At 42.8% G+C, this 13,377-nt stretch overlaps 1 protein-coding gene across 1 annotated transcript; it reads left to right on the forward strand.

Annotated features, from left to right (window-relative positions):
• Window positions 1-495: 495 nt before the first annotated feature.
• PROZ (protein Z, vitamin K dependent plasma glycoprotein) lies at window positions 496-12,842 on the forward strand. Its single transcript, XM_038415400.2, has 8 exons — window positions 496-676; window positions 2,594-2,757; window positions 4,513-4,537; window positions 5,407-5,520; window positions 8,412-8,543; window positions 10,730-10,818; window positions 11,553-11,676; window positions 12,182-12,842. The coding sequence occupies exons 1-8, from the start codon at window positions 607-609 to the stop codon at window positions 12,697-12,699; spliced, it is 1,236 nt and encodes a 411-aa protein (XP_038271328.1). The 5' UTR covers window positions 496-606; the 3' UTR covers window positions 12,700-12,842.
• Window positions 12,843-13,377: the final 535 nt, after the last annotated feature.

Consider the following 13,377-nt stretch of genomic DNA (forward strand, 5'->3'; position numbering starts at 1 on the left):
TGAAAATACAGCCTTACGGAACAAATTCTGCTCCTAGTTATTCAATTATGCAACCCCAATAGTCAATGGAGTTTTACTGGGGTACAGTGGAGTTGAGAACATTTTCAGAGATTCAGAAAGGCAATGTAAGGAATTTCCTTAACCTGTTATTGCCCTGGTAAATAGTTTATGGGAACAGTCTTTTTACTAAACCCTAAAACAGTCTTACTGTGTACTCTTCTCCAACCAGTTATCCTCCAACTTGTATGTGTACTGCACTGATGTATGGTACTAGCAGTCAGCTTTTTAGCAGCTCTCCCCTTTTCGTGTCATGCAAAGTGGGGATTGGGTTATGGGATGGATGTTCAAAATGTGGTGCTGCCCAGCAGTTTTCAGGATAGCTGGCAAATCTGGTCCACCCCATCTGTCCAAAAGATAAGGGGTTGCCTCTTTCCTCGAATGGGAGCATTGTTGTACCACTAAAAAAAAAATAATTTTTTTTTAGGTTGTCATTTGTTGACACTGAGCCCAGGCATTGCCCTTAGAGTTACTGAACTTTAAACTTGAACATTTCTCATTTAGTGACATCCTGAAAGCTCTGCAGTTAACTATTACAGTGGATCAAAAATGGCAACTCACTTTTGGACAATATGCTTTCTTCTTTTTGTCTTCCTTTTCCTTCAGACAGAACAGACAGGTATGGCATTTGCTTTGTTGTTGTTTTTAATTTGGCTTTGTGGTGATCTTCCTAAAACACAAAAATATTATTTGCCTGGTATTGTTTTAACTTTGTCGTACAGGCTGTCATTGAAGCTGGCAGCTCCTCATTTTCACCCACATTTCTCTTGCTTTTCTGATGCACTTTAGCAAAAACTACAATTCAGTTACTGATGCAAAAACTTTGCTTTATTTCACAGTATGTCATTCTATTAACAGCAGCAGAATGCTTTTCTGTACTCCGTACTTATCACCCATAAAGAGTGCCCAAATATGCAATAAAGTGCCTTCTCACTTGATCTTTCTAATCATCATTCTGATGAAAATTGAGTTTATGGTAGAAGGCCAAAAGACGTTGTTTTTACGTGATTTGCATAGATGCACTTTTCTGCATTAATGCTCTAGAGTATCTCAGATGGGTGGGAGAAGGAGAAAGTAGCTCTGCATTTATGTATTATGCTCACAGTGATAATAGTAATGATTTTCTCTGAATTTCATCAGTCATGTACCGCAATATGATTTTTAAAAGATATTTTAAATGCATCAGAAATCAAACTAGTGACAAAAATGCACGATCAATCATGAAAAAAAATGAGACGCACACATTTTTTAAAAAATATATTGTGGCACTAGATAGCTTTTTTTTTTTAATCATGGAATTGATTTTTTTAAAACAGCATAAATGATGCTAGAATTAGTCTGTTCACTTGTTTTTTTTTTTAAAGGTTTAACTAAGAATTTAAATTACATACAATTTCACAATGTTGTTCTGTTACTAAGTATCATAGCCCCCAATTCCTTGATCCCTCATCATGGTTCTAGCCTCCTCTACCCAAGGAACTGGTCTTTTTTTCTGGCCATTGTACATTATATTTGCTTTCCCTAAACACCTAAATTAAAAACCAAATTTGGCCATCTTTATTCAGCCACGACTGTTGGTAGAGTCAGTCTGAGTAAGGAGTGGAGGATTGGGCCCTTAAATAACAATTGAGGCACAAATCGTTCCCTCCATTTCTGCAGAAGGATTTAAAAACCCCATATATCCTCTCCCAATGGCTATAAAGTGGGGAATGTTGCCTTTATGGTAACATTTCTCCTCCCTTCCTTGCCCTGTAGAAGCCCCTTCCACACATTTGTGAATTTGTTTTGGAGGGGTGGCATGAAGCCAGGGTGAGAGAGGAGGTTGTTAGATGGACATGCCTAATTCTCCCTCCAAGAAGAATTCTGCCGGCAATTAAATATGGAGTCAACACTAACTTTACCATGCACCCTGTCTGTACTGCAGAACTCCAGTTGAAGAAGAGGGTTCTGGATAAGTGTGCTTGTTACAGAGAGCCTGGTATCATGACTGCATCTGAACCAGATTGTCATGGAGTCCAGGACAGACCCGGGGGGCAATGGACGCAGGGTAGGAATACAGGACTGCCATGTGGATGGCCTCTGGTGGATTCCCTGAGATCTGGGGATTGGCAAGGTTGAACTAACTTCCTATTCTACAGGGTTCAAATCCTGCACTTCCCAATGGAAAATAAAGACAATACCAGTACTTAATTTGTGTCAGAGCTTTCCAAGACTGAGCCCTGGCACCTCTAGACTTGGCAGTTCATAGCCCTGGCACCTCTGGGCTTGCTGCATCAGTTTCGAAAGTAAAAAAATTATACCTCTTTCATTACAAATTAAGCACTGGGACAAAATTCCATGATTTCCCAGCCCAATCTGAGCTAAGAAAGAAGTGCTGGTGCAGTATATGCACTTACACAACTTCAATGTTGATGCAATTCCTTCATATTTCTCTTCATATTAAAAACTGCCTGCTTCCTGACCTATTTTAAGAAGAGACAGAAGTAAATAACAAAAACATCTATACATTAGTGCCTCTTGTTATCCAACTTTTCAGTCTTTCTTTCGGCCAACAATGCGAATCAAGTTATCTCAAGACATAAGCGTGGGTCTTCCCTAATTATTGAGGAGTTCTTTCAAGGCAACTTGGAAAGAGAGTGTCTAGAAGAAAGATGCACGTATGAAGAGGCACGAGAAGTATTTGAAGACAATGAAAAGACTGTAGGTATTTTTTTATTGTTTGTTTTTCTAAGAATTGCAACACTTGCTGCTTCTTAGCTGATCAGAAACTGTCTACACTGCAGCAATGTTTGATGCTTTGCAACCTAATTTCTCTGCAATGTGAAATCATCTTCCATTGCACCGCAACACTTTTTTTGCTACAATGTTTCAATAAGGGATTGATGACTGGAGAAGGGGCCAAGAAAGAGGCGGTGACTCCCTGGTAGGGCCAATCAGCAGCAGCTACGAGGGGAGGCCCCCTGTCTTGACCAGCAGGCAGATGCCTCCGAGTACAGCATTGTGTAGCGTGCTACCTCCCTGCAGTGCCTGGGGGTGCATTTTAAGGGAACCTTGTAAGGGGCCCTATCTGCAGTGAGAGTGAGGGAAGCAGCTGGGGGAGGGGGTGCCAAGGCCAGCAATATGGGTAGTGGGACTTCAGGGGGAGTTTGGGAGAGGTTGGTGATGTTGAGAGGCTGGTGCAACTGGGGTGTGTGTTGGGGGGTGAATCCAAGAGCAGTGTCTCTGACACACACCACCTCTGCTCCCAGCTGCATCTTTCCTGGCTGGGATCCAGCAGGGGAAGCAGCAGGAAAGAGGCTTGCTCAGCAGCCGCCACAGCATATACCAGTGGCACACCAGGAAGAGCGACAGCATGGAAAAGTCTGCTTCCTGCTGTGAGATTCCAGTGGGACTAAGTGACTAGATGCAGGCCTGAGTGACCGGGAGGTATGAGACGTGTGACCAGGGGGCAGGAATAATGCATGTGGTGGGGGTGCTGAGAGTCAGTGAACCAAACTGTAAACCCTGTATAGAATGGAAGCCACTTCAAGCCACGGGGGTGCATTAGCACACCCAGAGCCTCTAGTTCCAACACCTATGGGTGTGACACTTGGCATCCTTGTATTTTAACGCTTGCTCCAACTCCGTTAATGTTAAGGAGAGTGGTCCAAAGCCTCAGAGTCCTATTCGTCTCTCCAATTAACCAGCACAATCAAAAGTCAGTATTGCCAATTCTGGGAGAGCAAACAGCATGAGAGGGACCAAATAAATGAATCATGAAATTGGCATAAATATCATGAGATGTTTTTTAAATTATATTTCTTTTTCATCTGTTCTGATGTTTGAAATGTTAGGATGGTTTATGCCTGCACTTCAGGAAACTCAGCCTGAAATGTACAAAAATACACACACACACTGGGGGAACTCCACTCTTTCACACATCCTTTAAAACAGATTTTTATATTTAAAAAAATTAACATCTGTCACTGATGGTGCAATATACAACAAATCACACACGTCTCAACTTTCTACCATTTGGGACCCAGGTGACAGAGCTTGGGGCTCCCTTCCCAAGCTGATGATGTTGGTGGGGGAAGATTTCAAGTGGTGATCACTGCCAGACTTGGGGACAATGGGGTTAGGTATTGTAATTGATACATTGTCACATCATTGTCCAGATGTTTCTTACATGCCACACATATTTCTTCTAATATTTTTTCATAAGAAATATTTATTTTGGAATAAAGCAATAGGTTCTGATCCTGTACTCCTGACTTAAGGAAAAGTCTGTTTGCGTTCAGTGAGAAGTTTCCTGAGTAAAGAGGGTAGGACCAGGACCAGAGTTTGTATGACTGTTTAACTTTTAACCATAGACTATAAGATTTGTTCTCTTGCACATTTTTTGTCGTTTCCCAGTATTTGTGGGAAAAGGTATTAGCCAAGAGATGTAACAAGATTTCTTTTTATTTTTTTCAGAACAAGTTTTGGGCTCGCTATTTCGGTAAGTTGACTGTTCAATCTCTTTTTCTAAAATGATTTTATGAAGTGATCATTACAGTTAGGATTATGGAATTTAAAAGACTCTCAAGTAGTTTATTCAATTTGCACTTTATTTTAAGTATCCTTCTACTGTTTATCAAGTATCTGGTGAAGTAAGGGGAGAAGATATACACAAAAAAAGAGCAGGAGTGGAGTCATTAAAAGCAAGCCATCTGAGAAATAATTAACAGTCAAGGCTGTAAATCAAAAAAATAGTGTTAGAATACTCGGCTAGATGCAATGACATTAAATAGGCTATTTCTTTTATTGTTTTTTCTGTGCAAGGCTGGGCTAAATTAATCTGGGGCTCTGGGCACTCCACAACATGGAGCCTTGTGTGGCTCCACTCACCCAGCACCATCCTATACCATTACCTTGTTCCCTGCCTTTAAATGGTAGTGGTAAGGGGCCTCTTCTTTCCTTCAGGAGCAACAGCAAGAGCCCTTATTTTCTCAAGAAGTGTAGGGGTCCACCTCCCCCTCCTTTCCCGAGATGTAGGGATGGCAGCAAGGGGGTGCAGCAGTACTCAGCACAGCACCCGGGATATATCTGCATGGGTGGGTAGTTGGGCCAGCCCTGCTTGCACCCTCCCTGCCCACTTCAGACACACACAGGCAGGGCATTCCCAGAGCAAGGGTCTTAGACCAGATCTACACTACAAACTTTTGCGGGCATACCTGGGTCGGTCAGAGGTGTGAGGAAATGTGATTTGTGACCGACCAACAGCTGTGCTGGTAAAAGATTCCATGCCGGGAACAAAGCTCTGTCATTAATAGGCATTTGTCCCTGTTGGTGACTCCTATTGCTCTTACTGATGCAACATTCATTCAGGTGGCAGACAGTGCTCCTCAAACCCATGCCAGCACAACGGTGTGTGTCAGGACAGCATTCGCAGCTACACCTGCACCTGTACAGATGCCTATGAAGGACAGAACTGTAATTTCGGTAAGGCAACTTTTCCTCTAGAGGCTACAGTGGAAACTATATGGATCTCATGCAGACAGTCTATATTGTTTGTTTTATGTTAAAACATGATTCCTAGTGGAGGATGCATGACAGTGACACATGGGAAGAGGGGATATGAATTGTTCATCTCAACAACCTGGGGTAAATCCATTAAAATGTTAATGCCGCATGCGGCAGCATTAGCTTTGCTGTGCCCTGTCTCCTTCCTTCTATTCTGGAGAGATTGAGCAGGCAGCAAAGGGCAAGAGAAACCCTGGCAGCATGGCATCAGTGAAGTCACAATGGAGGCAGGATTGAGAGCCTGGAGCCAGGGCAGAGGGCCTCTGTGTGGATGGCCCTCTGCTCATCATCCAAAGGTTCTCAAAGTGTGGTCTGCAGATCACTTGTTAGCTGGTCACATGGTGCTCTCTCTACTCCTTGTTTCCAGATGCTATTGCATTGAATAATCTAAAACTACCTTAAATATGTTCCTAATATTACTTCTCCAGGTTATTTTGGCTGTAGTTGCCAAAGGGAAACTGTATGATTGCAAATAGCGGGGAAGATTGTCCCCACCATCATGAATGAGAGGTCAGCAGTTGCCCCACAGGACAATCCAACTTCTGAAAACGTTTGGCAACCCTGCTGTCGTGGATTCCTCTCAGGGGACCCATGGTGTGAGTATGGGAGCTAAACTACTGCCCATCTGATCAAATGGTCTGGGGGAAACTCAATGGGGGAACTTTGTGGAGGTTTCCTCCGTAGTTCCCTGGGTGCTTTTTCTTTGGGTTTTTTTGTTAGAGGGGGGCAATCCACCTCAGTTTTACTCTGTCCTGACTCAGGTAAATATCCACTGACTTCAGTGGGAGTTTGCCATAGTAAGCACTGAGTAAGGGCAAAGGAAGACTATCCTAAAAAGTGAATTTCTCCATGTTGATGTTATCCTTAAGAAAAGACTGAAAGATTCAAAGCTGAAATTTTCTGGGAGCCAGAATGAGAAGTCCCAGCAAGGCCTCCTCCAATGTGAACAGGCTAATTAGTCATGAAGATGTGACTCTTTAGAAAGTATTTTGTTGGGATTCAGACTCACAGACCCCCATTTTCCACATCAGGTACGCAGCTTTTTGATGAATAAAGATAACGTAAACAATACTTGTGCTCTTCTTAGGTCTACTCTGCATTTTACAAGCGCTTTTGAGCAATTTGCTCAGAATTTGAGCACATCCTTTTTAATTAGTCAGTTGTTACTATTTACTATTTTATTTACATGACAAATTGGAGGAGAGAAGCAGTCTCGTTCATGTGGACCTGACTACTTTTTTTAGAATTCTCTGTTCTAGAAAGTCCTTTACACCAATAAACTGACTGATAACAAAGCTTAACTGTTTTTCTGGTCCACTTTAGAATGTGAATGGATATAAATCTAATTAGACAAGGATAGAAAAAGTAATAGTACTTAAAAACACATTGGGCCAGGTCCTTGAATCTGCTGCTTAGTGCTACTTCACCAGCCTTGAAACAGGTGGAACTGGTTATTTGGAGATTTGCCCTGGTATGGAGGAATCCCTGGGTGCTGTGGGCCAGTATAGTCCCTCTGTCATAGGTGGTGTAGCTGGAAAAAGGGGCAATAGCAGGGTGATGGGTATCATACGCTGGGGGAGGTTGTGCCTCCGCAAATAGCCTGGCGTGGCCCCACCATGCTCTGCCCCAGGAGGCCCCCTCCTGCAGTGCCTGGTGCTCTTCCTTGGCCCAGGCTGACTGGGGCTGAGGCTGGGCAGCCTACCATGGGGACTTGGGGTGGCTGGGGCTGCGCTGCGCTGTGCTTGGACCGTGCTGCCCGGCACTCCGGGGCTAAAGGTGCTGTTGCCACACCACGAGGTGCTCCAGGGCTGAGGGTGCTGCTGCCGTGCCACCCAGCACTGGGGCCTGGGGCCACAGTGGGGGTGCTCTGGGCTTCTGTGGGGGAGGGGGACACAAGGAGCGGGGAAGGGGCAGGGCCTCAGGCAGAAGGGGAGGGGCTGGGGGCTAGCCTCCCGCAATGTCCAGGTCACTGGCCGCTCATTGGCAATGGCCACAGTCATCTTTCACTCTGGCAGTCCCCAACCATGGAATGTCTCCTTGGGGACCATTGCCACTGGCATAACTTAGCTCAGGCCTTGCAGCTGGACCTGCACAGTCCTAAGCCTCACAGCCAAAGAAAAGGCTTAAAGGTAGCTTTGGTGCCTCCTCATCCCTGAGCTGTGCCAGGTACCAAATGTCCAGTCCTGGGGATCTGCCCATTATTTTAAATATTGTTTAGTGCCAAAGCAAATCTCAAGAGTTTGCCCAGCTATGGGAAGCTGAAGAGACTGGCACTGTTTCAGAGGCAACATGTGCTTCTTTTATTTTCTATTCTCTTTTACATTGGTTGCTATTAAGTTTAAATTTTCTTGGCATGAGCATAAGAAGGGCCAAAAAAGAACAGCTTAAGTCCTTTATCTTTTAAGCAACTCCTGCTTCCATAAAAAGTACAATCATTCTCTTCTTTCAAAGACACCTGGCACTCAGTGCAAATACAAATATATGTCATGGCATTTTCCATGTGGAGAAGAGCCAGTGTTACTTTAGCTAGTATAACCTACAAATGCAATCCTAAAATACATCCAGACTGATCCAGTGGCATAGGGAGCAATTCACTTTAGAATGACTTCATGGGAGTTGCCGGGGCTCAGTACCTCTCCCAGAAGTTAAAAAGAGGGAGTAGCAAGAATTCTTAAATGATGAGCTCAGAAGAGCATGAAAAGTGAGCAAATGTCATTGCTTAGCAAAATAGGGCCCATGATGTGCAAGAAAATCTCAGTTTATTGCTCAATTATTGTTTCGTCGTGCTTTGCTTTTGTTATTCTCTTTAGCTAAAAATGAGTGTCAACACAAAACTAGAGAGGGATGTCAACACTTCTGCTATCCAGGATCTGAGTCCTACCGCTGCTCATGTGCAAAAGGCTATGAACTTGGGGAAGATAAAAAATCATGCATTCCAAGAGGTAAGTATAAAAAGAAGACAGAAGAGAGCATGCTTAGTCCCAGGATAGGCAGGCTGGAGGAATGGCATCAATAGGAGCTATTATTACTGCACTGAGACCATTAGAATGAACCAAACGGAGGTGTCCAGAGGGTTCCAGTAATGACGACTTTCCAGAGGAAAAATAAATACAAGGTTGATCAAACACAGCTTCAGCGCAAAGCAAATCCTAAAATTCATTCACTGGCCCAGATTTTCCAAACACTTCCAGTGTAAAGAGCATCTCCTCTGAAGTCAATTGAGTTACGTCTTTAAAACAGGTGTGAGAGGAGAATCAGGCCCATTGTTTTTGTTTTGCCTGTGTCTTTTTTTGTGGTTGCTGCTGAGATCAACTCCCCCTGCTGCAGTCAGGGTAGCACATGCCTATGCAGTGAATAGCTGTGAGAGCAGCACTGATCCTCCTACATCAGTGGGGCAGTGCTCTGACCTCTGTGTACAGGCTGGCATGAGACTATATCCTCTCTCAGAGTGGGAAGCCAGTATCAAGCAGGAGAGTCCTACCTCTCTGTTCCCAAGAGGAGAATACCCTAGCCTACGCAAAGAGGGCTTTGCTGGGTCCAGCTGAGGGAAGGGACAGTGTCTCAAAGGCAGCTGAGCTCCCTTCCAGGTGTGGAGGCCCCTCTACACATGTATGAATGGGGTTATGGTCTGGCACCAAGGTTTTAGGAGGCACTGCTCCTTAGAAGCTAGGCCACTTTTTTCTCCCTTCCACCAGCTGGCACACCCACACTGCTCAGTATCGAATAGCCCTCTAATCCCTCTTATTTAGGGTGACCATATGTCCTGTTTTGGCCAGGACAATTCCATTTTAAAGCTGTCTCAGATATCTTGATTTGGGGGGGGGGGGCAAAACTGGGCATTTGTCCAATTTTTTCTTGCCAACTGATCATCACATGGGAAAAGCAAATGAGACAAATGCCTAGTTTTGCCAAGAAAATGGGGTGCAGAGGAATGTTGGGCAGTGGGGGGGCGCAAAGGGCAATGCCAGCCGTGCATGACTGCAGTGATGCCAGGTGGCTTGAGCCAGCCCCATGCAGTGTCCCATTTTCCCTTTGGGAAATATGGTCACTCTGTTCCTACTTCCATACCTTTCCTCTCCCCAATGGTAATTTGTCACACACAGTAGCCTCTACACATATCTGTCTGAGGGCTGTTGAATCACAGATTTGATGTTACCCTCAGCACAGCTCCATTTATAGCCATACCACAGAAACAACACACTTAGGCACAACTGGCAAATTATCTCATAGGCAGACAAGCTGAGAAAGCAAGAAAGACACTTCTGTGGTGATACAGCAGTGCTACTTTGTGGGGGTGGAGGAACAGGGAGAATGGGGCCTGCACAGCACCTGCTTGCTTTTGGAAGCCATGAATAATTTGACTCAGTGGTTGGAAAGGGTGGCGTCCTTTTAGGGCATGTCATCATTTTTCCAACTGGAGAAGGTCTCATGTTGGGCCACCATTTATAGGCTAGAAGAGCAGGACCACATTGCTTATGAAAGGGACTTTTGCTCTCCCAATCCAGAAGATGGCTGGAGTCCCTTTGGGAGTAAGGTGGATGTTTCACCAATTCAGTATATATAAGACCAATCCCTGCCTCCTATTAGGCAGTTAAATATTTGACAGGGTAAGGGAAGCACCTGGTGCAACGTATTGCAAATGTTCACTAGTTGGAAGTGATGTTACTGGTTTAAATCTTGAAGTAGAGGAGCGACCTTTTCTCCAAAACTGTACCTCCCAGCAGGACATGGTAGTATATTCATAATTAGTGTTTTGAATTGCTTTGACCATAGCAATAAGAGAGAATATTATTTTGTCCATCCAAATAGTGAAACAAGGTCCCAAGAGCTCACAAACTGAAAAGATAAGTTTCAAAGGGTTGGATTTTGTTTGAGATAAATATCAAGCACTTGTTGCAATAGGAAATTATGAAAGAAGCAAACAATAAACCATTGATCTTCCAAACTCATTAGCAAGTTACTAGAAACTGAGGATCAGGCCCTCTAGGTCAGGGGGTTGGCAGGGGAGGTGAAGAACCAGTGATCTTAAAGCATTAATGTGGGAACAACACAATATGTTCAGGGTAATGGTTATCTTCAAACATTGCCACAAAAATTTTGCACATCTTTTTCTTTTAACCATTCCTAGATCAATGTGCATGTGGCAGACTTGATGACACTAAAATAATGAGGCTGAAGGAAATTAAGACGATTTGCCACAGAGGATTCCCTTGGCAGGTATTTATAGAAAACTTTGGAAGTACTGTTATTGTAGAAACGTCTATAGCTGTGTTCTCAGATGCAACACACCTTATCTTTGAGTACTTAAAATTTTATTTTTTTTTGAAGTTTTAACTAACTAAACAAGAGGTCAGATAAGAAGCAGCAAAAAGGTGATAGACAGAAGACAGCAAGACCCATTATTACAAACTTTTGTAGTCAACCTCCTTGAAAAATAAAAAAGTAACTTACTGTATTTAAATGTCTCAATTTATAAATTATCCTTGGAAGCATCTCATTCCTTGCACTTACCTTTGCCCTCCTAGAAAACTTACTAGTGTATCAATATAGCAGGATTCTACCATTTTTCAATATAATTTGAAAGTCCTATGACTCGGGTGCTTATGTAAGGGGAGTCCCTTCTGAACTGTCAGTTTCATAATACATGGTATATTATTTGATATTTAGTGCTAGGTTCTTCTCCCTTCACTCCTATAACCCTATTTGATTTCTTTGCAATTGCAGCTGTTGATAGGTCCTATCCAACTCCCATTTAAATCAGTGGGAGATTTTCTGCAGCCTTAAATAGGAATAGGATCCCTGGGGCTAACAGGGCAGATTATGGACATTTCATTTTAAAGATAATTAAATTACAAATCTTAGCTGCTTATAATAATTCAATATTTTGCTCTTATCCCATAATACTACAAAATTAAAGACAACAGCAGAATTTACTGTTTTTTGTTTTATAGGTCATGTTGCTAAATTTGGAAGGAAAGGGATTCTGTGGAGGTGTTCTTTTGAAGAGCAACTTCGTGTTGACTACTGCTGAGTGTGCCCTTCTGCACAATCATTCTGGTATCAGGGTTAGGACTGGTAGGTGATCATGCTTTTTTTTCCTCCTGATTGTCAATCTACATTTTTGTGTTATCAAAGTGTACTTTCAAAGAGTTTACATATAAAAATTGCCATTTCAGAACATTTGGTCTATCCTAGGAAACAGTGTCTGCATTTAAAAATATTTTACTTATAGGGAACAATTGGCAATGTTCATTCACCATCATTCACCCCCATTTTTGTTGTATATTTTACTTTGTCATCCTGAAATTATAGTTTCTTCCTATTCACTCACACCTATATGCTCCTGAAGAGTTAAAAAGCATCTTCAAAATTTGTATAACCAGGATCTGATAATGCTTAATTGCTGTAAAACGAACACCTACTATTAACCTCTGTCTTTACTGTGAAATAAGGGTATAATAATGGTAGTAGCTATGTTGGCAGAATAGCTCCCTTAACTATTAGCAATTAATCTGTGTTCAACTTTGGTGACAGATGCTAAAACTACTTTAAGAGCAGTGACCATGTCATAACTTCACAGGGAATAACAGGAGGCATGGAGCTGGACAGGTAATAGATGTGACTGAGAAACACATACATATGCGGTATGACGAAGCTACTGGTGAGAATAACCTTGCATTGCTACAACTTCGAGAGCACATTGAGTGCAACAACTACCAGCATTTTATATGTCTTCCTGACAAAGACTTTGCAGAACATGTTTTGATTCCACAAGTGGCAGGCACTGTCAGTGGCTGGAAACAGGAAGAAAGCGAGGTGAGAGGTTCACTAGTTGAGTTGCAGGTCTCCTACCTTCCTGAAAGGGAATGTGAACAAATACTCAATACAAGTCTTACAAACAGACAGTATTGCGGACATCACCCAGAACCTGTGGATGGGCAGCTGGCAGGAGGAAACTTTATTGCCCATGACTACAAAGGCACTTGGTTTCTGACAGGTATTTTTGGAGCGTGGCCACCTAATGTAAGTAACTGGGAACCATTTATTTTTACAAAGACTTCAAGATATATAATGTGGTTCAAACAAAAAACGGAATAAAAGTCCCAACAGCACCAAATCCATAACTGCAATTACAAAGACCACTTGGCTGCAGCAACTTGGTTTCAGCAAGGTCAACCTGTATTGTGATGTTAATACTGTAAATATTTAACTGTAGTTCATCCCTCAAAACAAATCTATTATTGTCCAATCTTGTCTTTTCTCTCCCTTTCCAAAGACAGGATTGAGGACTGTTGTAGTAGACAGATGGCTACTTCACTTTGAAAATAATTGAGTTTGAATTTGTACAGCACCGTTCAAAGCTGACCCTAAGAGACCTTAACTGATTGTGTACTGCAAATAAATGAATCAATCTCCCCTCTCACTGAAGCTTCCCCATTGCTAGGGGGAAATGCAGCTACTGTTTCAGGGCCAATGGTATATGGCCAAATCCTGCACAACTTTATTCATGTAAGTACTTGCAAAGCATCCCCGACTTTACTAGGATTACTTGAGTAAAGATTTGCTGAATCAAACCCTAGAATAGGAACAGTCTAAATCAAACACAGGTGAAGTGATTCCTCAAGTCACAATCACCCAGGTAGGCTGCTCCAGGGGCAGCAACAGACTGGCCATTGCTCTGGCCTCTATTGCCAATTGATAACCTTACCCCATTTGAGCAAAATAAAAAGTTAATGCATCACTACCATGTGCTTTGTTCATCTGACAAGCGTAATT

The sequence above is a fragment of the Dermochelys coriacea genome, chromosome 1 (assembly GCF_009764565.3).
Source record: "Dermochelys coriacea isolate rDerCor1 chromosome 1, rDerCor1.pri.v4, whole genome shotgun sequence".
In the NCBI taxonomy this organism is placed as follows: Eukaryota; Metazoa; Chordata; order Testudines; family Dermochelyidae; genus Dermochelys; species Dermochelys coriacea.